This window comes from Sturnira hondurensis, unplaced genomic scaffold, assembly GCF_014824575.4.
Source record: "Sturnira hondurensis isolate 20B ecotype Veracruz unplaced genomic scaffold, ASM1482457v3 Scaffold0015508, whole genome shotgun sequence".
In the NCBI taxonomy this organism is placed as follows: domain Eukaryota; kingdom Metazoa; phylum Chordata; class Mammalia; order Chiroptera; family Phyllostomidae; genus Sturnira; species Sturnira hondurensis.
Genome location: NW_028088139.1, coordinates 389,279 through 416,097, shown reverse-complemented (window position 1 = coordinate 416,097; position 26,819 = coordinate 389,279). Strand labels below are relative to the sequence as shown.

At 46.2% G+C, this 26,819-nt stretch overlaps 2 protein-coding genes across 13 annotated transcripts in view; both read left to right on the top strand.

Annotated features, from left to right (window-relative positions):
• The first annotated feature begins 1,365 nt into the window (after positions 1-1,365).
• On the top strand, positions 1,366-26,819 carry LOC118999832 (sialic acid-binding Ig-like lectin 5). 10 transcript variants are annotated; one of them, XR_005069183.1, is made up of 12 exons: positions 1,374-1,483; positions 1,558-1,938; positions 2,159-2,437; positions 2,659-2,730; positions 2,950-3,204; positions 3,289-3,573; positions 3,777-3,876; positions 4,999-5,080; positions 5,841-6,253; positions 11,160-11,428; positions 11,535-11,670; positions 11,804-12,333. XR_005069183.1 is itself a non-coding variant. In XM_037064575.1 (9 exons), the coding sequence occupies exons 1-9, from the start codon at positions 1,447-1,449 to the stop codon at positions 24,307-24,309; spliced, it is 1,686 nt and encodes a 561-aa protein (XP_036920470.1). In that variant the 5' UTR covers positions 1,366-1,446; the 3' UTR covers positions 24,310-24,625. The 10 variants fall into 10 exon arrangements, 4 of the variants coding, with proteins under 4 accessions (XP_036920470.1, XP_036920471.1, XP_036920468.1 ...); XR_005069182.1 differs by having other exon boundaries at positions 11,535-12,333; XR_005069186.1 differs by lacking the exons at positions 11,160-11,428; positions 11,535-11,670; positions 11,804-12,333 and adding an exon at positions 5,181-5,319 and having other exon boundaries at positions 1,367-1,483; positions 5,841-5,927.
• LOC118999835 (sialic acid-binding Ig-like lectin 5) overlaps positions 19,628-26,819 on the top strand; it is a 132,506-nt gene continuing 125,314 nt past the window's right edge. The window contains exons 1-7 of one of the 3 annotated variants that reach the window (XM_037064579.1): positions 19,713-19,862; positions 19,938-20,318; positions 20,518-20,796; positions 21,042-21,089; positions 21,308-21,565; positions 21,650-21,934; positions 22,152-22,270. In XM_037064579.1, the coding sequence (XP_036920474.1) occupies positions 19,826-19,862; positions 19,938-20,318; positions 20,518-20,796; positions 21,042-21,089; positions 21,308-21,565; positions 21,650-21,934; positions 22,152-22,255 (1,392 nt within the window). In that variant the 5' untranslated portion in view covers positions 19,713-19,825 and the 3' untranslated portion in view covers positions 22,256-22,270. Of the gene's footprint in view, positions 19,863-19,937; positions 20,319-20,517; positions 20,797-21,041; positions 21,090-21,307; positions 21,569-21,649; positions 21,935-22,151; positions 22,271-26,819 lie in introns of those variants that run through there. The other 2 variants (XM_037064578.1, XM_037064577.1) reach the window with 2 other exon arrangements.

The window sequence follows — 26,819 nt, the reverse complement described above, 5'->3', positions numbered from 1 at the left end:
TACCTACTCTAGTTCTTTGCTTGCACAAGCCAGTGTTCTTTGCAGTATGTGAGGAATCTGGGGTAGGTGGGGGCTGGTTACCTCTGGTTCACCTGTTCTCTGAGGCAGGGGCAGCCCCAGGTTTTGAAAAGCCTGATATTTATACTAATGTTGAGATCACTGCTTCAAAGAAAGCAACATGTGGCACTCAGGAATTTTTCTGATATGAGAAAACACATTATATCAAGTAAGAAAAGCTGAAATGCTGAAAACTAAATTATAAGACAATTCAAAATATTACAGATATTTTTATCAGTAGTGTGGTGTTCCTGTGTGGTACATCTGCATGACACATGCTCCCCATGTTTTGACAGATACTGCTTCATTGCTTCTTCATAAGAAAATAATTCTGTCATATAGTAATAAATATTAATATTGTATTAGTAATCACTATTACTGATTAAATAATATTATACTTATATCACACAGAGAATAGGAAGAGAATTCAGTATTTCCCTCAGCACCATTGATTGGCATTGCTTTTCCTCCTGTAAGAGTTTAATATTTAATAAACTTGTTTTTCATCACACAACTTGTCACTGGAATGTCAGAACTCTTCACATTGTTGTCATATTTGGGAAAGTGTTTATCAAGTTCCTTTCTTTTCTAAGAGAGCAATGGGCTTGCAGTTTATTTCCATACATCCCTGAAACCCTTGTGGGGCTTTGAGAAGGGACTGGGCTCTTGAGGGGCCCTGAGGATTGAGCTTCCTGAGGATTAAGGTTGCAAATTTGGTGCTGTGCTGAGGACCAGCAATTGGGCTCCCAGACAAAAAGAGTGAGGTCTCCCATCACACGCCCCATCCTGAGGGTGCCTGTGCATCATCGCTGTCCCACAGGTCCCCAGACCCTAGAAGTCCATCATTTGTGCATCTCATATCCCCTAAACCCTCAGAGCAAAGTGCTTTAATGCTCAGCTTCCCTCAGGGTTCCACCCTCCACTGGACTTGGGTCTAAATTCCTTATTCTTTTATCAGCACTTGGCGGTCTAAAGGAAATTTCAAAGTATCCTCTTCCAGAAGGTTCAGTGGTTTCAGCTGGAGGGTGGGCCCCCCAAATCACCAGGAGCAGCTCTGACTGCCATGACCTTTGGGTGACCTCCTTCTTGACTTAAACATCAACGGTAAGGTGATACCTTTCACACTCACATATGGATGAGATGCTCAATCTCTAGGGGCCTGAGTATATCACTTGGAGGATCTGGCAGATGGCTGAGGTTGAGACAAGATGATTTCTCAGCCTTTACCCAACTCTCACGACGTTTGGAACCTAACTTCCCCTTTCAGGTCGGGGCACAGTTCTGTCACCCATGGCTTCCTGTTGGGGCATCCTCAGCCCTACCCCACAGCTTGGCCTTTCCCTCCCTGACACAGGAACTTAGACCTGCTGTGCCCTGTGAGATGCAGACATGGTACCCCTGCTGCTGCTGCCTCTGCTGTGGGGTGGTGAGTGGGCAGAAGGGAGGGGAGATGGGTAGGTGGGGGGCAGAGGCTGCAGCTGAGCCTCTGTGTTTCCCCAGGGTCCCTTCAGGAGAAGGAAGGCTATAATCTTGGAGTGCAGCGTTTGGTGAGGGTGCAGGAGGGTCTGTGCGTCCACGTGCCCTGCTCCTTCTTCTACCCATGGAGGTCATGGTATTCCCCTGGCAAACTCTACACCTACTGGTACCAGCGTCGGGACAACACATATAATATTGATCTTGTGGCCACAAACAACCCCAAGAGAGCAGTGAAGTCGGGGATCCAGGGCCGATTCCTCCTCGCAGACCCCAGGACCAACAACTGTTCCCTGAGCATCAGAGACGCCAGGAAGAGTGATACAGGAACCTACTTCTTCGAAGTAGAGAGAGGATATAATGTGGAATATACTTACCAAGACAAGATGTTGACTTTGCATGTGACAGGTATGGTAGGGGGTCAGGAGAGAATGCTGAGACATGGGACCTGGTCTGGCAAAAGGAACAGGTCACTGAGATACTTCCTGATCCAGGCCATGGGCCCAGGGTGGTCAGAGGAGACACAGGACCCAGGGTGAGCTCAGGCCCTGAGTCAGGCATCCCTCTCAGATCCATATGCCAGGTTGCCAACCTCTGGGACGCAAGCACCTCCCTCTCTCCTCCTCAGACCTGACACAGAAGCCAGACATCCTCATTCAGGAGCCTCTTCAGTCTGGCCGCCCCACACAGCTGACTTGCAGCCTGCCAGGATTCTGCCAAGGGGGAAGACCTCTCACCTTCTCTTGGGTGGGAGCTGCTGTTGACTCTCTGAATCACCAGAACCTCCACTCCTCAGTGCTCATCTTCACTCCGAGGCCCCGGGACCATGGCACCAACCTTGCCTGTCAGGTGAAACTGCAAGGATCAAGCGTGACTACACAGAAAACCATCTGGCTTAATGTCTTCTGTGAGTGTTGGTGGGATAGCTGGTTCCCTGAGTGCAGTGGGACTGTGTGTGTGTGCACATGCATGTGTGTGTGTGCAGGTGGCTGAGCTTACCTGAGAACACTTTTGAATGAATCTGAGTGCAGGTGGGGAGTGGGCCAGAAGGAGAGCAATTCCACCTTCTTGGTTCCCACCTCCCATCCTTGGTTTGGGATGATGTCTGTCTGTTCCTTCCCTCTGAAGGGTGGCCTTATCTTTCTGTCCCAGATGCCCCATGGAACCTCACCATAGGTGTGTCCTTCAGAAATGTGACAGGTAGGAAAGAACATCCCTCTCTGGGGTTAAGACTTGATGGTGGGGCCTCCATGGAGCTGAGGGGGAATCAAATGTGAATGGGATCAGAAATGGGAGAGGCAAGGAGGAAAACTGTAACCCTCCCTCCCTCCCTTTTTTGGGTGGATGCCAATAGCTGTGTTCCACACCTTTCTCTCTGTGTCTATCTCTCTCTTTCTATTTTTGTATTTTTCCTCAAAGCTCTCAAGATTGTACAAGACACATCCCTTTCCATCCTGGAGGGGGAGGCTCTGCAGCTTCTCTGTGTGGCTGACAGCAACCCCCCTGCACAGCTGAGCTGGTTCCGGGGGCCCCCAGCTCTGAACACTGACCCCATCTCCAGTACCCCGATTCTGGAACTGCCTCGTGTAGGGACTGGAGAAGAAGGAAAGTTCACCTGCCAAGCTTGGCACCCGCTGGGCTCCCAAAGTATCTCTCTTAGCCTCTCAGTGGTCTGTGAGTGTGGGGACGTCTGGGCGCAGGATATCTGTTTCCTGGGAGGGCAGAGGCGCTGCTGACCCTTCTCCTCCCTCCCCACAGACCCTCCACAGCTGCTGGGACCCTCCTGCTCCTGGAAGGATGGGAGTCTGCACTGCAGCTGCTCCTCCCGAGCCCAGCCTGCCCCCTCGCTGCGCTGGCGGCTGGGGGGAGCGCTGCTGGAGGGGAACCTCAGCAACGAGTCCTACACGGTCGCCTCCAGCTCCGGGGACCCCTGGGCCAACAGCTCCCTGAGCCTCCGCGTGGGGCTCAGCGCTGGCTTTAGACTCAGCTTCGAGGCAGAGAATGTCCACGGGGCCCAGAGCGCCAGTGTCCTGCTGCTGCCAGGTCAGGGGCCTGCTAGGGGGAGACTGAGGGAGAATGGAAGGGATGAAAGGGATGATGAAACTGGCGAGAGGGGCCAATAACTGAGTGAGTGCTAGGACGGGACCTTCAGTCTTGTTCAGAATATACTGCAGGTTCTGCAAGGAGGTGGGAAGACAAGACTCTGAATGTGCAAGTGGGTGGGTTCACACCCCTCTTCTCTGCAGGGATGTTGGTATCTGTTTCAAGAGTGGTTCCTGCAGCTTTTGGAGGTGCTGGTGTCATGGCCCTACTCTTCCTATGCTTGTGTCTCATCTTCTTTTGCATGTAAGCCCATGTCCTGGGGAGGTACAGGGAGCCGAGTAGTGGGGAGTACAGAGAGAGGCCCCAGAGTCCCAGAAATACAGATCTGAGTCCATACAGAGTGGTCCTCTGGCAAGGGAGGCAGGGTAAGAGCTTTCTTGAAAGAAAATTCTTATATATTTAAAGTGTACAATTCAGAGACTTTTATTTTAGTCACAGGGTTGTGCACCCATCGCCACAACCAATTTCAAAACTTTTTCATTATGCTTAATGCATTATGCTAAGTGAAATAACCTGGGGGGTGACATACAAATACCATATGATCTCACCTGTAAGTGGAACCTAATTAATACAGTAAACAAAGGAGCAAAATAGAACCAGAGACTGGGAAATAAAGAACAAACTGACAGTGACCAGAGGTGGGGGAGGGGGAATGGGATAATGGGGGAAAGAAGGGGAAGGGGCAAGGAAAGGAACATGAATATAGGACTCATGGCCATGACCAATGGGGGGATCGACTGTGGGAGTGGGGATCAGTAGGGTAAAAGGCAGGACAACTTCAACTGGACCACAAATAATTTAAAAAATCTTTTCATTAGATCCAAATGAAAAAATAACCCACATCCCTTATTCATGATTTTGTCAACATCCTACCCCAGCCCCAGGTAGCCAATCATTTATTTTTGTTTCTCTAGATTAGCCCATTCTTGACATTTTGCTTAAATGGAATCATACAATACCTGGTCCTTTGTGACAGACTTACTTTACATAACATAACATTTTCAAAGTTCATGCGTCATTACTTTATTCTTTTATCTCTAAATAACATTCCATGGCATGGATGGGGCACTTTTTATATTTCTATTCATTCACTGAAGGGTATTTGGGTGTTTGTTACTTTTTGGCTATCATGAACAACACTGTTATGGTTGTTTTTGTACAAGTTTCTATGCGTAAGAGGGCCTTTAGTTTTGAAAATTTAGTCTAGGTCAAACACCTGGTCATAGGGAGCAGAGCGCTCACTTGTATGTATGGAGGGTCTCCAACTCTGGTTCTGGGTCTGGATGCCTCTGTTGTTTTATCAGGGAGTGGGGGCAGCCTGACCACCAGTGCCCGATTCACTTGGCTGCTGAATTCTTCCCTTAGAGTGAAAAACCACAGGAGGCAAGCAGCTGGGAGACAAAAGGTCACAAATGATGAAGACCCTGTCATGGATACAGCCACCTGGGTGAGTGATGTGGGTGTCTTGTCATGAGGTGTAGTGGGGTGTGGTGTAGGTCCTGGGTTTGTCCATTCAACAAGTCCAGACTGAGATCCTCTGTGGTCAGCTGGACTGACAGCTGGGAGCTGACTTCTCCTTCATCTCCCAGAGCCTATGGTCAGCCTTTCGCCCTAGCCCTGCTGACTACTGAACTCACCTTACCTCTTGGCCAGGTACAGCCTGACAGAAGCATCTCTCCCCAAATGGTTAGTTCCTACCCATTCTGGGCCTGTTACTTCACCTCTCCTTCCTTCAGTTTCCCTTTCTGGGAATGGAAATAATAAGAGTATTATTCAAGCTTGGTCTCTTTGAGAATGAAATGTGTTATTATCCATCAATAAGATCTTATCAATCATAATTCTGATCTTTTAAAAAGATTGTATTTACTTATTTAGACAGAGGGGAATGGAGGGAGAAAGAAAGGAGGAGAAACATCCATGTGCGGTTTCCTCTAGCATGCCCTGTATGAGGGAACTGACCTGGCCTGCAACCCAGGCATGTTCCCTGACTGGGAATTGAACTGGTGACCCTTTGGTCCCCATGGTAGTGCTCAGTCCACTGAGCCACACCTTCCAGGGCTCTGATTTTAAATAAACAGCAAGTACTTGAGTTTATGAGTGTGTGTGGAATAACAGGATGAATGAAAAACTGTTCAATCAGCCCAACTTCTCCTTGAGACCACGTCTGTTTTCTTCTTCTCTCTCTCTGTCCTCTCCCCTTCACTCAGGGTTCCCAGCAAAACCCCAGGAAGGATGGACCCTCAGACCAGCAGTTACCTCCAGGGGACACCTCTGCATGGAGAGAGGAGCAGGATACCCAGTACATCAACCTCAGGTTTCACGGGAGGAAGCCACAGGAGCCTCAGAACAAGGGGGCCACCAGCACCTGTGTGTACTCAGAGATCAAGAAGACAAGCCAATGAGGACTCGCTCAGAGCTTGGTCCTGGCCTGAGGCATCACAGCCTCTCTGAAGGAAAGAAGTCAGGGACTAGTTGATAAAATATGAGGAGACCTCATGTAACATTAACATTAACCACTGTAAGAGCATAAGCAGGCAGAGCAGAAAGAAGAAAGGTGACGGGATTGGAGAGACTTGGACTCAAGTGCAGGATTCAGCACTTCCTAAGGCGGTGTCTTCAAGTGAATCACTTCCCTTCTCTGTCCTCAGTTTCCCTTCTGTACAGCAGAGATCATACATGCTACTCAAAGGTGGCTGTGAGGATTAAAGTAATTACAACCAACAGAGGTCCAGAGCTTGATGGTCTCTCTTTTTTGAACAAAAAGGCCCTGGTGGCAAGTTCTCCTGAAGCCAGGGGTGACCAGCCACAGAAAACAGGGTGGAAACTTGTTGCTGTCATTTTCCATGTAGAACTCTTCAAAGCTCCCCCAGAGAAAGACACTGGACTCAGCTGGTGTTCTGTTGTGATGTGGTATCTTGTAGTTTGTGTGGGGTCATCTCGCCTCACTTTTGCCTGTGCATTCTTCCAGCTCCTCCTGAGCGCCAGTCCCTTCCCCATTCCATGTATGGCCCCCACTGGGATCTTTCCAACAGCCTGTCAACTGTAGACAGGAACTGATCAGGTATTTCATCACCAAAAAGGATTTTTTTCGGAGACAAAGAAATGGCTGCGATGCAGCTGGTGCAGCCACAGCAAGCCACGTGCACACCCTGGGCAGGGAAGCATCGGGTGTGAAGCCCTTGTCACAGAGCAGAAGCAGAAGTTTGGGGGAGTGACTTTTACAACTATAGAGCTCTGCTTTGATTCTAGCGTGTTTCTGTAGGGCTGCCAGTGCCACAGAGGGTGTGACAGCGCCACCCACAGGCCTCCTCATTCCTGGCCAGGTTAGCTCTCTGAGGTAAAACCAGATGTGGTAGAGAGCTGACCCTGCCTCTGTCCTTTACACACCTCTTCCTGATTTCCTTGCCTTGGACAACACATCCGAAAACTTTACCCCTAACATTCACTTCCTCACCCTACTTCTCCCCATGCCCTTTGTTCCTTAAGCATTCTATGATGTTTCCTACAAAAATCTTAGCTAATTGAGGTCCCCCTCCTGGAGGCCATGCCCCCTTGCTTCACTCTGGCGCACCCCGCCTGTCCTTCAAACCTGAGTTCTCGCACAGATTTGTATTGAGAAAGTGAACTGAAGAAAGAGCTCATAGTCTCCCTCCTCTATATGGTTGATCTCATTTAATTTTTTCAAAAGAAAACTAAAACAAAACAGCCAGAATTTCATGAGCAGTACCAGAGCGCACATGCCTAACAATAATCTCTTTGTGAGGACAGTGGTTGCCCTTATGTGTGGGGGAGATGTTTTAAGACCCCCCAGTTCATGCCTGAAACCACAGTTAGTACCGAATCTTATATATATTATGATTTTTCTATACCCACTTATGATAAAGTTTAATTGGTAAATTAGGCACAATAAGAGATCAACAAGACTAACTAAAAAAACAGAAGAATTATAACAATATACTCTGATGAAAGTTATGTAAATGTGTTCTTTCCCTCTCTCAAAATATCTTCTTTTTGTGTACTCACCCTTCTTCCTGTATTAACGTGAGGAGACACAATGCCTTTGTGACGAGATACAAGGAGGTGTATGACATAGGTGACGAAGCATGAGACTACTATAAGGGTGACATGAACACAAGCATGTGATACCATGAGAGTCGATCTGATACCTTGATGTATCAGGTATCAATACCTAGATGTATCTGAATAGCTTTGTTTTCTTTCCACTTGTCATAGCCTATACCTGTGGTTATTGCCTTTCTAGACTATGACCTGATGCTACTGCATTTGGTGTGATGTTTGCTGAAGACACCCTCTATCTTGTTAGGGAAATTGTCCTTCATTCCTAGTTGGCTGTGAGTTTTACCACGAAAGCACTTCAAATCACCCACTGCTCATTGTTTTGTCTTTTGAGAGTTAATCAGTCAAAAGCAGACAAGGAACACAGAAGGCCCACTATGGATTTCAGCAGTGGGAATTCAATGTGAGGAATTTGTTATGCCAATGTTGGAGCACACATGGAGGAGAAGTGGAAGTCTGCCTGGAAGGCTTGGATCTTCTAATCTAATCTAATCTAGGTATCCAGCCTGAATGTTCTTCATTAATATATATACACATATATATGATATAATTGACATATAACTATGATATACACACACACACACAGTGAAGTGCTCACCACAATACGTCTTGTTAAATATCCATCACCACATAGTTACACGTTTTTTGTAATGAAAATTTTAACATTTTTCTCTTAGCAATATGCTCTCTTAGCAATTTTTAAAATATATAACATGGTATTATTAACTGTATTATTACAGTTAATACCCACCATTATTCACTATAGTCACCATGCTATACATTACACCCTCATGATTTAATTATCTTATGACTGTAAGTTTGTGCCTTTGACCACCCTCATCCCTTTTGCCCTACCCCCACCCTCAGCCTCTGGCCACCACCAATCTGTTGTCTGTATCTATGAGTTTAAATTTTAAAAATGTTTTTTTTAAGATTTTATTTATTTATCTTTAGAGGGGAAGAGAAGGAGAGAAGAAGAGAAGTATCTACATATGGTTGCCTCTCGTGAGTCCCCTGCTGGGAACTGGCCTGCAACCCAGGCGTGTGCCCTGACTGGGAATCGAACCGCGATCATGTGGTTCGCAGGCCTGTGCTCAATCCACTGAGCTACACCAGCCAGGGCTAAAAATGTTTTTATATGTAATTGAAATTATATGGTATTGGTATTTCTCTGTCTGATACTTCACTTAGCATAGTGTCTTCATGATCCATCCATGTTGTCAGAAAGGCAGGATTTCCTACTTTTTTTGGCAGACTAGTATTCCATTTATATACACCCCATTTTCTCCATCCATTCATTTATAATGGACACTTAGATTGCTCCTACATCCTGGCTATTGTAAATGATTCTGCAGTGACCATAGGGGTACATATGTTAACATTTTCATTTCTTTCAGATAAATGCACACAAGCGGAATTGCTGGCTGTTATAAAAGCTCTGTTTTTAATATTTGAGAAACTTCCATAATGATTCACACAGCAGCTGCCCCAACTCACATGTTCAGCTACAGTGCAAGAGGGTTCCCCTTTAGAACATTCTTGCCAACACTTACTATTTCTTGAGATTTTCTAGACTGCTTGGGGATGTGAATTGTGGGAAGAACAACCACAGAAATCCTGCTTCCTTTAGTCCTTTGTTTGTATAAGACCATCTTCTTTGCAATATGTGAGGAGTCTGGGGTGGGTGGGGGAGTAGAGCTGGTTACCTCTGCTTCACATGTTCCCTACGGCAGGGGAAGATCCAGTTTTGTGGAGCCTGATATTTATACTAATGATGAGATCACTGCTTCAAAACAAAAGAGCAACAGGTGGCACCTATGAATTTTTCTGAAATGAGAAAACACATATCAGTTGAGAAACGCTAAAAAGCAGAAAGCCAAAACGTAAGCCAATTTTAAAATTATAGACTATTACCATTAGTGTGGTATTCCTCTCTGGCACACCTGCCTGAAACATTTTTATTCAAACATTTTTTATTCAAACTCTGCCTATTTATAGGAAAATAATTATGTCATATACTAATCAATATTAATATTAGATTAATACATGTTATTAGTTGTTATAATAATATATTTATGTAACATAGGAAATAGAAAGAGAATTCAGTATTTCCCTTGGCACCAATGATTGACATTTCTTTTTCTTCTATGTAGTTTAAGATAGTTTTTATATCACACAATTTGTTACTGGGATGTGTGAACTGTTACACATCATTACCAGGTTTGGGAAAAAGTTTACCAAGTTTTTTCTTTTATAAAAGAGCAATAGGATTGCAGGTTATTTCTTTTTTTAAAAATATTTTATTTGCTTATCTTTAGAGGGGAAGGGAAGGAGAGAGGGAGAGAAATATCAATGTATGGTTGCCTCTGCCGAGGACACACAATGTATCGTGTGTCCCCTGCTGGGAACTGGCCTGCAACCCAGGCATGTGCCCTGACTGGGAATTGAACCGCGATCCTCTGGTTCACAGGCCCGTGCTCAACCCACTGAGCTAGGATTGCAGGTTATTTCCACACACCACTAGAGCCCTTGTGGGGCTTTGAAAAGACTGAGCACATGAGGGGTCCTGAGGATGGAGCTTCCTCAGCTTTAAGGCGGCAAGTTTGCTGCTGTGCTGTGGGCCAGCCTTTGGGGTCTCCACTGAATGGAGCGAGATCTCCCATTACACACCCCACTTTTGTCCCACAGACCCTCAGACCCTAGAAGACCATGACTTGTGCATCCCTTGTCCCCACAGAGCGAAGCGCTTAATGCCCAACTTCCCCCTGGGTTCCACTCTCCACTGGAGTTGGGTCTAAATTCCTTCCTCTCCTACCAGCAGTTGGTGGTGCAGAGGAAAATTTAAAAGTATTCTCTTTTAAAAGGTTCAGTGGTTTTAGCTAGAGGTGGGTCCCCTGAGCCACCATGACCAGCTCTGCTCATGGTGACCCCCCGAGTGACCCCCCCTCATCATCTGCAAGATGATCCCTTTCACATTCACATCTGGGCAAGCCTCTCAACCTCTGGGGGCCTGGGTATATCCACTTAGAGGATATGGTAAAGGGTTGAAGTTCACAGGAAGATTTCTCAGCTGCCACCCCACCCCCATGGCCTGTGGAGCCAAAGTTCCCCTTTCAGGCCAGGTGGCAGCTCTGTCACCCATGGCTTCCCCTTGGGATGTCCTCAGCTTCACCCCACAGCTCGGCATTTCTCTGCCTGACACAGGAGCATAAGTCCTCTGTGCCCTGTCAGGTGCAGACATGATGCCCCTGATGCTGGGGTTTGAACCTGACCCTGGGGCCACCATGGAGTGGAGGGGGGATCAGAGTGTGAATGGTATGAGATATGGGAGAGGCAAGGATGAAAATCTTCACCTTCCCTCCCTCACCTCTTGTGGGTGGATGCCTGCCCTGTGTTCTTGTTTCTCTCTCTCCCCACCCCCCTCTCTCTCTCCACTTCTGTCCCCAAAGCACTCAAGATTGTACAAATCACATCCCTTCCCACCCTGGAGGCCAAGGCTCTGTGCCTGCTCTGCATGGTTGAAAGAACCCCCCCCCCCCAGTGTTGAGCAGATTCTGGAGTTCACCAGTCCAGAACGTCTCCCCCTGCCCACCTCTCATCTCCAGCACCACAATCCTGGAGCTGCCTCTAATGGAGACTGTGGAAGAGGGACAGTACACCTGCCAGGCTCAGCTCCCACCAGTCTCCAAACATGTTTCCTTCAGCCTCTCTGTGCAGAGTGAGTTGCAGGATAAGTACTAGGGGTAGGGGGCCAAGTCAGGTGTTGGGGCTGTGGGCAGACTGAGATCTGGGGTCACTACTTCACACCTTCTCCTTTTCCCCAGGATGCCCCCCTTCCTGCTGGTGTGTGACTCAGGAGCAGCAGGGCTCCTGGCCTCTGGTCCTCACTCTGATCAGAGGTAGCCTCATGGAGTCTGATTTCCTCCTCACTTATGGCCTCACCTGGCTCTACTACACCAGGTGAGCAGCTGTCTCTCCACAGGGAAAGTCAGTGATTGGCCCCAAGTTCCAGGTGGGACTGAGCAGTCCCACTGCCTGGAGTTAAAGTTCAAGGGGCTGAGTCCCTAAGCTGAGACCTGTGTTGGGCCCGCAGGTGTGGAGGACCCCAGAGAACAAGGCCGAGGTCCTGGCTGACCCTCCCTTCTTGTGAAGACAGCACTGAGGTGATACCCTTGGGATTTTAATTTGTGTAAGTGATTGAGTGATGACAACGAGGAGAGTCAACACCAATGAAAGAAGGTTTTTATTCCTTTCATTTTCTGAGAGGAGTCCCCAGAAGGCCAGGCAGGGCCCCAGGAGAAGCCCCAGATTCCCTCAGGGAGCAGATGAAAGTGTGAGGCAGACTAGCCAGAGTCTTTATTGGGGTTTCCTTGGGAAATTCAAGGCAGGGCAGTTGAGGATCAGCTGTTATGAATAAATGAGGGTTTTTTTCTTCCTGTGGGGTTGTCTCTATTTCTCTGGTCCCAGCTCCTGGGTGATTGAGGGCAGGTTGGGATGATTGGAAATATGGGCTCAGGATTGGTTGGTTTTCACCTGATAGGCTGTTTGTGGCAGAGATGTTTCCTGTATGTGAAAACTGGCTGTTCCAGGAGGGGCTGTCTCTCCTTGTGTAGCAAGGATTTTAAGATATCAAAACATGTAAGATGCAGAATATAAACCAGAAGTGATGCACACCAACCGACTGCTGCCCCTTTGCGGCTGCCTGTGTTTCTACCATTCGACTGGTCCTCTCTCTCTCCCCATCTCCTGCTCCTGTGTCTCCATCCCCAGGCTCAGGAAGGGAATGAACGTGGGGTCTTATCCCCCCATTGCCCAGAAGTTACCTGGTTGACACCTGAGTTTCTTGTCTCCCAAAGGGCCCCATCCATGTAGATGTCCATGCACAGTAGAGTCAGGAGCACAGCTCTTCCTTTCAATTCAAAGATGCCGACCTTGTAATGATTGCTATTTAATTATAAATAAAATTTTTATTAAGTTATACAACACAAAGTTCCTTGAGCCAAATTATGTTATCCTGAGAATGAGTATAAATAAGCTAACAGTTCTGGAACAAACCTGTTATGAATGTTTGCAATGAATCCACTCCTCTCTTCTAGCAGGTTTCAGAGAGTCTAGATCCAAAATGTACAAAACAGGACCCGAGTTGATTTTAGCTCCTGAAAGGACCACCCAATCATCCCTTGCTCCCTGAGAACTAGCATCTCTCGGATGTCAGAGTAGGCAACCAAAGTCATGTGAGATTTTCCAGAACATAAAAATGCAAATTGTACCGAGTCCAGCCGAGGGTTTTATTGGCCTTGGTTGTCCATTCAGGATTTGAATGAGCCAGACCCTTGCTGAGAAATTGAGTCAAACAGACACCCTGGGATGTAAAGTGCAGCATAGACAATAATAATGTAATAACTATATATGGTCCTGGTAGACACTGGAAATATCAAGGGGATTGCTTTGTAATGCATTTGATTGTCTAACTACCATGTTGTACACCTGAAACTAATACAGAATAACATGGAATGTAAACTGTAATTGAAAAATAAAATTTAAATACCAAAGAGACACAGTTTGGCCTGTAGGATTTTTGCTTGATGCATCAGTGCATCAATCATTCCAAATCCACCACATCAGATTCCTACAAGGCAAGGCAAGGGAGCACAGTAGACCTGTGAAAAAGAAAATAATGGGGATGTATAGTAATAAACAGCTTCAATGTTTGTGCATCCAAAATTAACATTAGTAGTTTTATGTCATGTGAATATTACCCCCATAAAATTTGTTTATTAGTTTATTTGGAATAAAACAGACACTTGCACACACACAGAAACTGAAACACAGAAACTGACCCTCCTTTCTCTGAGATGAATTCTGTGGCCCTTCTTGAATAAGATAGTGGTTATACCTCTCCCCTAATTAATTACTGTGCATTGTATTAAGATAGTCCTTGTGCTCTGACGTGCATCAGCCTGGCCTTCTCTCTGGCCTGAGGCTCACCTTGCCTGGTGCAGGTTATGGGAAATTTCCTCTTTTGCCCTCATCCATACCTGTGGCTGCAGTCAACTTCTTCTCCTCTCACCACCTCATCTGTCCCTCACACCTGACCGACAGGACAGAGGATGGGCCTAGGGGATGAGGCTGTGTTGGGGCCAGGTCTGCAGTCTCCAGTGTTAGAGGTTCCTCCTGTGCTGGATAGCGTGAAGGCCAGAGGGAAACAGGATGGAGAGGGGACCTGTGGAATCAGTCACCAATGGATTGTGATTTGATCAATCATGACTATGTAATGGGGCCTGCATGCAAACCTCAAAGGACACAGTTTGGGAGCTTCAGGTTGGTGAACTGATGTAGGTGCTGGGAGAGAGGGCACTTCAGAGAGGGCATGCTAGCTCTATACCCCTTACTGCACACCCAGCCCTCTGCACCTCTTCCATCTGGCTGTTCCTGAGTCATATTCTTTTACTACAAACCTGTGATCTACTGAGTAAATATACGCTCTGAGTTCTGTGAGCTGCTGTGTGTTACATTAATAATTATGAAGAGGAAGAGGTTTGGGGAACCTCTGAATTATAGTTGGTTGATCAGAAGCGCAGGTGACAACCTAGACTTGAGACTGGCATCTTTCACGGGATATGGGGGGACAAGTTACTAATTGAATCTTTAATTGTGGAATCTGATGCTATCTACAGGTAGGTAGTGTGAGAATTGAGTTGGTGGTGTGGGAGAAACTTCCTACCTTCACCTCCATTGAAATTGATCTCAGAATGTAAAAATAGATCATTGTTGTTCTTTTCCTTGTAGTAAGACTTCCGATTCAAGTGTGTGTTTTACTTTTATTACCCATCATCTGGCCCTTACAGCTCACATCCTTACAGACACCTTTCATGTGGTCACCTGACATGGTGGCCATGGGCTGCCATGTGGGTTGACGCTGCTCTGGGTCAGAAGTGGAGAAGGGAGTTGCTGGTGTGGCGTAAGCTGTCCTCAGTTCAGTAGACGGTGATTGTGTTCTCTGTAGCACTGGTACCAGTTTGCATGTCAGCAACTGTTGCCCCATACTGTCACGAACATGGGGGTTTTCACACACTTTAATATTCGTGCACCTTTTAATATTGTGGTTTGAAGGTGCACTTTCCTGGCTGCTAATAACCTGGGGCTGCTTTTCATTTGTTTACCGGCTGGTTGTTTGCTCTCTTTTATAAGGGGCAGCTCAAGTGAGCCCATTTTCCTGTTTTCTTTTTCTTATGTATTTGCAGAAATACTTCCTCATTCTGGAAACTGACACTTTGATGTTTACATGGGTTGTAAAATTTGTTTTTCACTTGAGGGCTGATGATTTAGTGTCTCTATGAGGAGTCTTTAATTTTAGCCTAGTCCAGCTTTTCAATGTTTCTTTTTATAAATATTGCTATTTATGTCTTGTTATGAAACCTTCCTTCCCTTAAGATTATGGAGACATTCTGCTATATTATCTTCCATCTTCTCTATTGTCTTGTTTCTCCTAAAACAGCAGATCCTCAACTCATCTGCCCTTGATGTTAGTGCTTCGTAAGAGCTAAGCATGCAATCTCATCCAAGTGCATTCTGATCACTAGTTGCCCACATGTATTATTGAGATGTTCACTGTCCCTGGATAGTAACAGTGTTGGTTAGAGCATTGTCCCCATAAGCCAAGGTTCAGGGTTTGATCCTCAGGCAGGACACATGCAAGAATCAACCAATTAATGCATCAATAAGTGAAACTACAAAATTAATACTTCTCTCTCTCTCTCTGTTTCCCTTCCTCTCTCTCTAAGCAGGATGACAGCTAATGGGCAGGGGAGAGGGGGTCAGGGAATTGAATGAAACATAAAGAGAACTCATGGGCATGGACAACAGTGTGGTAATTGTTTGGAGGAGAGGGGTAAAAGGAGACTAAGTTATAATGGAAAAATACAATAAAGAGCAGACAAAAAATCAGACCATAAATAAAAAATTCTAAGGAGAAGTTTCTCTTTTTGTCACTTTTCTGCATCACCTCCTCTACACATATGACATTTCCTGTGGTTTAGGTATTTGCTATTTCTAGATGCCCTGTTCTGTTCCAGTGGTCTGGTGGTACAACGCATGTCAGTAAATGCAACACCATCATATTTTCTGTGACATTTTTACTAGTCTTGAAGCCCTACAGAGCCAGTCCTCATACATTGTTCTTCTCCGTGTTTGTCTTGACTGCTTTTGGGAAAATTTACTTTAACATAAATTTTACAATAAAGGTACTAAGTTTTAGAGAAGTCTGCTGGGAGACTGGATAACACATTGCTTTAATTCTGCAGGTTAATTTGGATGGAGTGGACTTTTACACAATATTGTTTTAATATCCATCAACATGCATATTTCTTTATTTATTAATGTCTAATGTCCTTCCAAACAGATTCATAATCTTGTCCACTGAAAAAGTGCAGCTTATATTTTTATTATGTACATATCTGAATAGATATATTTCAGGTGTATCTTAATTTTTAAAAAAGATTTTATTGGTGGGGGCAGGGTCAGAAAAATTAAAAAAAGGATTTTACTTACTTATTTTCAGAGACAGGGAGAATGAGAGAGAAAGAGGGAGAGAAACACCAATGTGTGGTCACCTGTCACATGCTCCCAACTGGGGACCTGGCCCGCAACCTAGGTATGTGCCCTGACTGGGAATTGAACCAGCAACCCCTTGGTTCCCAGGCCAGCACTCACTCCACTGAGCCACACCAGCCAGGGCCAGGTGTATCATAATTTCTTATGGTATTGTCAATGGTATTTTTATAACACTCTACCTTTTATTACTCTGATAGAGGAATGCATTAGATTTTTATAATTTGATTTTGTCTCTAGCAACCTTGCTAACTTTCTTATTAAGCCCCCCAATGTATCTGTATATATTTGTGGATTTTCCTAGTGACCAGAGGAAAGAGGAGAGGGAATTTCAGGGGCAAAGGGGGAAGGATTTACAGGAACAAGTATAAAGGTCACATGGACAACAACTAAGGGGGGTGGAAATGGGAGGGAGGTTGGAGCACTGGGGGTGGGGTGGGCTGGGATGGGAGTAAAAGACAGAAAACTGTACTCGAACAACAATTAAATTTTAAAAAGAAAAGAAAAAATCATCTATGGAGAAAGACAGTTTTGTCTTCTTTTAACTTTTCATATGCCCTTTCTAGACTAGAACCCAATGACACTGCATTATGTGTGATGTTGCTGAAGACACCCCTATCTTGTCAGGGAAATTCTCCTTTATTCCTGGTTGATCATGAGTTTTATCATGAAGGCATTTGAAATCACCCACTGCTCACTGTTTTATCTCTTGGAATTTAAGAGGGAAGATCAGGATCTGCCCTCTTAAATTCAAGGGCAGATTAGGATCACAGAATTGCCACTATGGATTTCAGCAGCGGGAATTCAATGTGAGGAATCTGTTATGCTGTTGTTGGAGCACACATGGAGGAGAAGTGGAACTCTGCCTGGAAGACTTTGACCTTCTAATTCAACCCAAATCCCAAGCCTAAGGTTTTTTAGTGCGTATATGTGATTTTCGAGACATAATTGACATGTAACTTTATGATTCGATATATGTGTGTATTGTTAAGTGCTCACCACATGTCTTGTTAACATCCACCACCACATAGAGTTTCCACACTTTTTTTTCTTGTAATGCGAACTTTCAACAATTTTATCTCTTAGCCATGTACACTCGCAGTAATTTTAAAACATCCAGCACAGTATTATTAAGTACATTATTACAATTAACAGTATAATACTAATACCCACTATTACTAACTACAGTCACCATGCTTAACATTATGTTTTTATAATATAATTGCTTTTTTAAGTAGAAATTTGTACCTTTGTCCACCCTCACCCACTTTTGTGCAACCCTCTGCCTCTGGCAACCACCCATCTATTCTGTCTATGAGATGGGTTATTTTTATAAAGTTTCCACATGATCGTGAAGTAATACAGTATTTGTCTTTTTTCATTTACCACACTTAACAAAATGCACTCATGTTCCATCCATTTACAATAGTTGCAAATGGCAGGAGTTCTTCCTTTTTTTATGGCACAATAATATCCTGTTGTATGTGCACCACTTTTTCTTCATCCCTTATTGATGGACAAGATGTTTCTTCCACATCTTGGCTATCATAAATGATGCCACAATGAACATAGAAGTGTATATGTGTTTTTAAGTTAGTATTTTCATTTCCTCCAAATAAATACCCAGAAGTGGAATTGCTGGATCTTATGGCAGCACTATTATTATTGAGGGCCTGCCCTACTGATTTATACTGTGGTCCCCAATTTACATTTCTAGGAACAGTGCAGGAGGGTTCCCCTCTCTGAATATTCTTGTCAACACTTATTTCTTGTCATTTTTATAATCCAGTTTGCAATTTGCTAGACCTCTCTAGTGATGTGAATTATGGGGACACAACCAAGGAAATTCTGCTTCCTTTAGTCTTTTGCTTGAGCAAGACAGTCTGGTTTGCAGTACATGAGGAGTCTGGGGTGGGTGTGGGGAGAGCTGGTTACTTCTGGGTCACATGTTTCCTGTGCCAGGGGCAGCCCCAGGTTGTGTGGAACTTGATATTTATACTAATGTTGAATCACTGCTTTGAAAAAGAAGCAATGAGTGGCACCTATCAACTTTTCTGAAGTGAGAAAACACATCACATCAAGTAAGAAAAGCTAAATGCTGAAAACCAAATATAAGAGGATTCCAAAAATAACAGATTATTTTTATTATTAGTATGGATTTTTTTCTGGCACATCTGCATAGCATGTTCTCTACCTTTTTTGACTACGCTGTTGTTGCCTCTTCTTTTTTTAAAGATTTTATTTATTTTTAAAGAGAGGGGAAGGGAAGGAGAAAGAGAGGGAGAGAAACATCAGTGTGTGGTTGCCTCCCAGGCATCCCTTACTGGGGACCTGGCCCACAGCACAGGCATGTGCCTTGACTAGGAAATGAACTGGCAACACTTTGGTTCTCAGTCCTGTGTTCAATTCACTAAGCTACACCAGCCAGACTGTTGCCTCCTTATTGGAGAATAATTCTGTCATATAGTAATAAATATTAATATTATATTTATATAATATAAAGAATAGAAGAGAATTCAGTATTTCCTCCACCACAGGTAATCGAGATTTCTTTTTATCCTGTACAGTTTAAGAAATTTTGCTTCAATCACACAATTTGTTCCTGGAATGTCTGACCTATTTCACCTCGTCGTCATATTTGGGAAAGTGTTTAAGTTTTTTTCTTTCATAAAAGAGCAGTAGGATTGCAGATTACTTCTGCATATCACTCCAGCCTTTGCTGGGGCTTTGACCAGGGTTTGAGCGTGTAAGGGGCCCTGAGGAAGGAATTTCATGAACTTTACTGTGGCAAATTTGCTGCTGTGCTGAGGGCCAGCCCCTGGGGCCCTTCAGCCCAAAGAGTCCCCACTGAATGGGGAAAAATCTCCCTGCACATGTCCCATTTTAGGGGGTCCTGGGTGCCATTGCCATCCACAGACCCTTGGACCCTTGAAGAGGAACATGTGTGCATCCCACATCCTGAAAACTTTCAGAATGAAGGGCTTTAATGCTCAGGTTTTCCCTGGGTTCCGCCCTCCATTGTGGTTGGGTCTAAACTCTTTCCTCTCTTGCCCACACTTGAACACTCTAAATTTTGTTTAAATTATCTTTTTCAGATAATGCAATGGTTTCAGCTGGATCATGGGTCCCCTGAGTCAATATGACCTCTGACCTCTATGAATCCTGAGTGACCTCCCTCTTGTCATTCAGGATTCATAGAGGTCAGAGGTCGTATTAAATATCATGTGCAATGTGGTTACTTTCAGATTCACATCTGGGTTAGCCTCTCAACCATTGGAGCCCTCAGTAGATCCACTTGCAGGGTCGGGCTGAGGGATGTAAGACAGGATGATTTCTCAGCCCTCACCACACCCCTACAGCCCATGGAGTCCAAGTTCCCCTTCAGGCTTTGTCACAGCTCTTTCACCCATGGCTTCCTGTTGGGGCTACTCAGCCCCACCCCACAGCACGGAATTTCCCTCCCTGACACAGGGACTGGGACAGCTGTGCCCTGTGTGAAGCAGACATGGTGCCCCTGTTACTGCTGCCCCTGCTGTGGGGGGGTGAGTGGGTCTGGGAAGGGGGATAGATTGGGGGGGAGTGGCTGGGGCTGCAGCTGAGCATCTGTGTTCTTCCAGGGTCCCTGCAGGAGAAGGAAGGCTATAAGCTCCAAGTGCAGGAATTGGTGATGGTGCAGGAGGGTCTGTGCGTCCACGTGCCCTGCTCCTTTACCTACCAGCAGAGCTCATGGTTTTCCTCTAGAGAACTCTACACCTACTGGTACCTGAGTGAGGATGACACAGATTATGCATATCCTGTGGCCACAAATGATGGATATACACACGTGAAGCAACAGACTCAAGGCAGATTCCTCCTTGCAGACCCCAGGACCAACCGTTGTTCCCTGAGCATCAGAGACTCCAGGAAGAATGACACAGGAACCTATGTCTTCCAAGTGATGACTGGATATTTTGAGAGATACACTTACCAAGATAAGAAGCTGACTTTGCAGGTGACAGGTATGGCAGGGGCTCAGAAGAGAATGCTGAGACATGGGACCTGGGTTAGAACTAGAACTGGACCTTGGGACACTACTAAATCCAAGAGACAGAGCACTGGGGGTGAACTCAGGCCTTCAGCCATGGGTCCCAGGTGGGGTTACATTCTGGGTCCCCATTGCAGCCCCAGGTCCCAGGCACCTCCCTCTCTCCTCCTCAGACCTGACACAGAAACCTGACATCCGCATTCGGGGACCTCTGGAGTCTGGCCGCCTCACACAGCTGATCTGCAGCCTGCCAGGGTCCTGTGAAGGGGGAAGTCCTCTCATCTTCTCATGGGTGGGGAGTGCTCTTGACTCTCTGAATCCCAAGACCCTTCACTCCTCCATGCTCACCTTCACCCCGAAGCCGAGGGACCACGGCACCACAGTCACCTGTCTGGTGACACTTGCAGGACCGGGGGTGACCACACAGAAAACCATTCAGCTCAATGTCTCCTGTGAGTGTTGGAGGGACAGTTGGTGTCCTGGGGGCAGAGGGACTGGCACATTCGAGCCTTTGTGTGTGTGTGTAGAGGACGATGAGCTTACCTGAGAACACTTGTACATGTTTCTAAGTGCAGGAGGGGCACGATCCAGAAAGACATCAATGCCATCTTTCTCATTACCACCCCACCTCCCTGGGTTCAAGGTGACTTCCCTCTGCTCCTTCCCTCTCAAGTGGGGCCATATATTTCTTTCCCAGATGCTCCACGGAACCTCACCATAGGCATGTCCTACAGAAATGTCACAGGTAGGAAAAAACTTCCGTATCTGGGACTGAGACCTGCGCTGGGGCCACCATGGAACTGAGGGGGAATCACAGTGTGAATGAGACCAGATATGGGAAAAGCAAGGAGGAAAATCATCACTCTCCTTCCCTCTCCTCTTGTTGGTGGGTGCCTGTCCCTGTGTTCTCTCTCCCCTCCCCTCCCCTCTTCTCTCTCTCTCGCTCCACTTTTCTCCCCAAAGCATTCGACGTTCTGAAAAATACTTCATCCCTTCCCATCCTGGAGGGGGAGGCTCTGCGGCTGCTGTGTGTGGCTGACAGCAACCCTCCTGCACAGCTGAGCTGGTTCCAGGGATCCCAGGTCCCAAATGCCGCCCCCATCTCCAGAACCACTATCCTGGAGCTGCCTCGAGTGGGGACTGGGGAAGAAGGACAGTTCACCTGCCAAGCTCAGCACCCGCTGGGCTCCCAAAGTATCTCTCTCAGCCTCTCCGTGGTCTGTGAGTGTGGGGACCCCTGGCGGCAGGGCACCTGGGTCCTGGGAGGGCAGAGGCACCACTGACCCTTCTCCTCATTCCCCACAGCCCCCCCACGGCTGCTGGGACCCTTCTGCTCTTGGGGGGAGGAGGATCTGCGCTGCAGCTGCTCCTCCCGAGCCCAGCCTGCCCCCTCGCTGCGCTGGCGGCTGGGGGAGGGGCTGCTGCAGGAGAATCCCAACAACGACTCCTACACCGTCACCTCCCGCTCCGTGGGGTCCTGGGCCAACAGCTCCCTGAGCCTCCACGTGGGGCTGAACGCTGGCCTCAGGCTCAGCTGCGAGGCAAAAAATATCCACGGGGCCCAGAGCGCCAGTGTCCTGCTGCTGCCAGGTCAGGGGCCTGCTGGGAGCGAGGCTGAGGGAGGAAGGAAGGGATCAAAGGGAGGATGGCATTGGGGGAGGGATTGTGGCTGGGAAGGGCATTGTTTGGGTTAGGACGGGACTTCTGTCTGGTGTCTGAACGGAACCTCCTGCCAGTTGTGCAAGTTTTGGGAAGACCACACACTGAGTCCTGTGAATGCGTGGGCTCACTCCTCCCTTCTCTGCAGGGAAGTTGGTATCTGTTTCCAGAGTGGTTCCTGCAGCTCTTGGCGGTGCTGGTGCCATGGCCCTACTGTCCCTATGCTTGTCTCTAATCTCCTTTTGCATGTAAGGCTATGTCCTCGGGAGGTAGAGGGAGCTGTGTCGTGGGGAGTAGAGAGAGGGGCCCCTGAAACGCAGAGCTGAGTACATACAGATGGGTCGTTTTTGGGGGGAGTGGATAGCATAGCAGTTTTATTGAGATAAAATTTTCATATATTTAAAGGTACAATTCAATGGCTTTTACTTCAGTTACAGAGGTATGCACCCATCATCACAATGAATTTTAAAAGTTTTCATTAGCCCTGGCTGGTGTGGCCCAGTGGACTGAGTGCCTGCCTGCAAACCAAAGGGTTGCTGGTTTGATTCCCAGTCAGGGCACATGCCTGGGTTGCAGGCCAGGTCCCTAGTAGAGGACATGTGAGAGGCAATCACACATTGATGTTTCTCTCTCTTTCTCCTTCCTCTCTGTCTAAAAATAAATAAATAAAATCTTTAAAAAAACCTTTTCATTAGCACAAAACAAAGACAAAACAAAACATCCCTTATTCTTCATTTTGTCACTGCCCTCAGCCCAGCCCACAGGCAACCACTAATCTATGTCTTGTTTCTTTAGATTTGCCCTTTCTGGACATTTCATATAAATGGGATCATACAATATATGGCGCATGGTGACTGACTTTTTTTTTCATGTAGCACGATGATTTCAAGGTTCATGTGTCATTTTTTATTCCTTCGTGTTCCAAATAATATTCCACGGTAGGGATGGGGCAAATTTTGTCTGTTCATTCACTGTTGGGTTGTTTCTACTTTGGGACTCTTGGGGATAACACTGTTATGATCACTGGGGCATAAGTTTCTCCCTGCGTAGGGGCCTATTGTGATGCAAGTTTAGTCTCAGCCAGACACCTGGTCTTTCAGGGGATGGAGCACTCATTTACTTGTCAGGAGGGTCTCTGAGTCTGGTTCCAGGATCTGGAACTTATCTGGGGATCTTGTCTTATCTGTGGCAGCCTGCCAACCTGTGCCTGAGCCATTGTGGCTCCTGACTTCTTCCCTTAGAGTGAAATTGAGCAGGAAGAAAACAGGCAGGAGACAAAAGGTCACGAATGATGAAGACCCTGTCATGAGTACAGTCACCTGGGTGAGTGATGTGAGTATCTCCTCATGCAGTGTATGGGGAGGGGCTGGGCATGTCCATTCAGTGAGTGTCATCTGAGCTTCTCAGCATTACCATAAACTCACTCCTCTGTGGTCAGCTAGATAGACAGTTGGGAGTGGACTTCCCCTTCCTTATCCAGAGCTCAGGGTCAGCCTTCTGTCCCAGATCTGCTGACTACTCAGCTGACCTCACCTCTCTGCTGGATACAGCCTGACAGAACCTTCTCTCTAAAAGTATTACTTTCTACCAATTCTGGGCACATCACTTCACCTCTACTCATCTCAGCTTCCCTATCGATAAATGGAAATGATAAGAGTATCATTTTTTAAAAGATATTTTATTTTTTATTTTTAGACAGAGAGGAAGGGAGGGGGAAAGAGAGAGAGAGAAACATCAGTGTGTAGTTGCCTCTTGTGTGTCTCCTACTGGGGACATGACCTGCAATACAGACATGAGCCCTGACTGGGAATTGAACTGGTGACACTTTGGTTTGCAGGTTAGCACTCAATCCACTGAGCCATACCTGCCAGGGTTGATAAGACTAGCATTTATACTTTTATCTGTGAGGATTAAATGTGATCAGTAAGGCCTTGATATGGTCTAACCAATTGGAGTGTTACAAATTTTTAAATGAATAAGCAAATAGTTGAGTTCATGAGAAGTGTGTGTGAAGTAGAGGAAGAATGAAAAACTGTTCCATCAGCACAATTTCTCCTTGAGACCATGTCTGGTTGATTCTTCTTTGACTCTCTTCTGTCCCCTCTACTCAGGGTTCCCAGCTAAACCCTGGGCCAGATGGGTCTCCAGACCTAGTGTTGCCCACCAGGGATGTTTCTCCGTTGAGAGAGGAGCAGGATACCCAGTATGCCAGCCTCGCCTTTCATGGAAGAAAGCCACAAGAGCCTCAGGACAAGGAGGCCATCACCACCTGTGTGTACTCAAAGATCAAGAATACATGCCAATGAGGACTTGCTGAGAGCTCCGTCCTAGCTAGAGACATCACAGCCTCTCTGAGGGAAAGAAGTCAGGGACTAATTGATGAAACGTGAGGAAACCTCGTGCAACATTAACATTAACCACTGTAAGAGCATCTGCAGGCAGAGCAGAAAGAAGGTGATGGGATTGGAGAAACCTGGGCGCAAGTATAGACTTCAGCACTTCCTAAGGCATTGTTTTTGAGTCACTTTATTTCTCTGTCCCCAGTTTCCCTTCAGTACACCAGAGATCACCCATCCTAGTCAAAGGTGGCTGTGAGCATTAAAGAAATTACAAGCAACAGAGGTCCAGGGCTTGCCTGTCTCTCTTGTTTAAACAGAAAGGTCCTGGTGGCAAGTTCTCCTGAAGCCAAGTTTGACCAGCCATAGAAAAGAGGGTGGAAACTCGTTGCTCTCATTTTCTATCCCAGAACTCATTGAAGCCTGTGCAGGGAAAGATATCCCTGTCCACTTTGTGTTAAGTTCATAATGGTTCGTGATGAGGTATCATAGTTTTTCTGGGTTCATCTTGCCTCACTTGTTCCTGCCCATTCTCCAGCACTTCCTGAGCGCCAGGCTCTTCCCCATTCCATGTACAGCCCCACAGGGATCTTTCCACCTGCCTGTTGGCTATAAGGAGGAGCTGACCAGGCATTGCATCACCAAAATGGATTTTTTTTCAGAGACAAACAAAGGATTGAGATGCAGCTGGTGCAGCCACAGTGAGCCACAGGGTCAATCTGCACAAGGAAGCAGCTGCCAGGGAGCCCTTTTCACAGAGGGAAAGAGGAAGTTAAGGGGAAAGGGGCTGTTACCACCATAGAACTCTGCTGTGAACATAGAGTGTTTCCAGAAGGGCTTCCAGCACCATGTAGGGTGTGACAGTGCCCCCTACAGGCCTCCCGATTCCTGGCTGGGTTTGTTTTCCACAGTAAAACTGGCCATGCCAGAGAGCTGACCCTACCTCTGACTCACACAAACCCCTACCTACTTCCTGATCTTAGTCACTATATTCCAGGCCTCTTTCCCCTTACCTCTTCACCCACCTTCTCCCTGTGGCCTTTGTCTCTGAAATCTTCTATGGCATTCCCTACAAAAGTTTAAGCAATTTGAGATTCCCTCATGGAGGCCACGGCCACTTGCTTTCATCTGGCGCAGCCCATCCTGTCATACAAACTCAATTCTTGGACAGACCTAGATTAAAAGTATGAAATGAAGAAAGAACTCATAGTCTCCCTCCTCTATATAGTTAATTTAATTTAATTTTTTGAAAACACAGTTCTAAAATGAAAACAACCAGAGTCATGAGTAGTACCATAGTGTAGATGCCTAACAATAAATTCTTTGATTGTGAAGTCTGTAGGGTCCTTTAACTGTGGGTGAGATGTTTCAAGCTCTCCAGTGGATGTTTGAAACTGCAGACAGTGCCGAGTCCTATATATATTATGAGTTTTCCTATACACACCTATGATGACGTTTAATAGGTAAATTAGGCACAAAAAGATATTAACAATAACTAATAGTAAAGCAGAAGAATTATAACAATATACTGTGATAAAGGTTATGTGAATGTGGTCTCTCCCTCTCTCGAAATATCTTCTATTGCCCTGGCTGATGGGGCTCAGTGCATTGAGTGCCAGCCTGTGAACCAAAGGGTTGCTTGTTCATTTCCCAGTCAGGGAACATGCCTGGGTTGAGGTCTAGGTCCCCAGTGGGGAATGTGTGAGAGGCAACCACACATTCATGCTTCCCTCCCTTTTTCTCCCTCCTTTTCCCTCTCTAAAAATAAATATATAAAACCTTATAAAATATCTTCTATTAATGTACTCACCCTTCTTCCTATAGGAGACCATTCCATGTGGCTTGGGGAATGTAGCCCAGTCTCCACTCAGAAAGGCCAGTGGGGAGCAAGGCCTGGCACACAGGACCCATGCCCATGGATAGGTTATCCCTTGAGAAGTCAGGTCTGCATTGTACCTAGGCTGCTTTGAGGCTTGCTTTTGCTAAAACTCCCTCACCCTGAATTGAGGAAGGAAATGTTTACTGCATAACTTTAAAGTAACTTCTTAAAATCTAGGCTAAATTTCCCAAGTATGGACTGTAACCAGTTCAACCACTTTTACCTTTGCATTTTCAAATATCCTTCTTCTTTGATGTAATTAGAAACACCTTCTCCTTTGTTCTCTGTGAAAGGTAACCACCTAAAGCGAACCTGCGCATAGTAAGTGAGGACCATCCTCAGTGTAATGTGCCCAGAAAAGCAATAAAAGTTTATCCAGGCAAGGGTTGAGTGAGCTCAGAAAATGGCCATGCTGTCCCCTTTGCTCCATAGGACTTCTTTAGTCTGTGTGAAATTGTTCATTGCAGCCACAAAACACAGACCCTGCTGACCAAGATCTGCATCATTTCCTGTGCTGTTGGAAGGTGTCACAAGGCCTATGTGATGAGGTGTAAGGAGGTGAATGTCACAGGCATTGTGATATAGCATGCGGCTACTACAA

Coding starts and splice junctions, on each gene's coding strand:
- LOC118999832 (XM_037064573.1), top strand. CDS start 1,447: ATGGTACCCCTGCTGCTGCTGCCTCTGCTGTGGGGTG. Junction 1,939..2,158: donor GTTGACTTTGCATGTGACAG/GTATGGTAGGGG, acceptor TCTCCTCCTCAG/ACCTGACACAGAAGCCAGAC. Junction 2,731..2,949: donor GTCCTTCAGAAATGTGACAG/GTAGGAAAGAAC, acceptor TTTTCCTCAAAG/CTCTCAAGATTGTACAAGAC.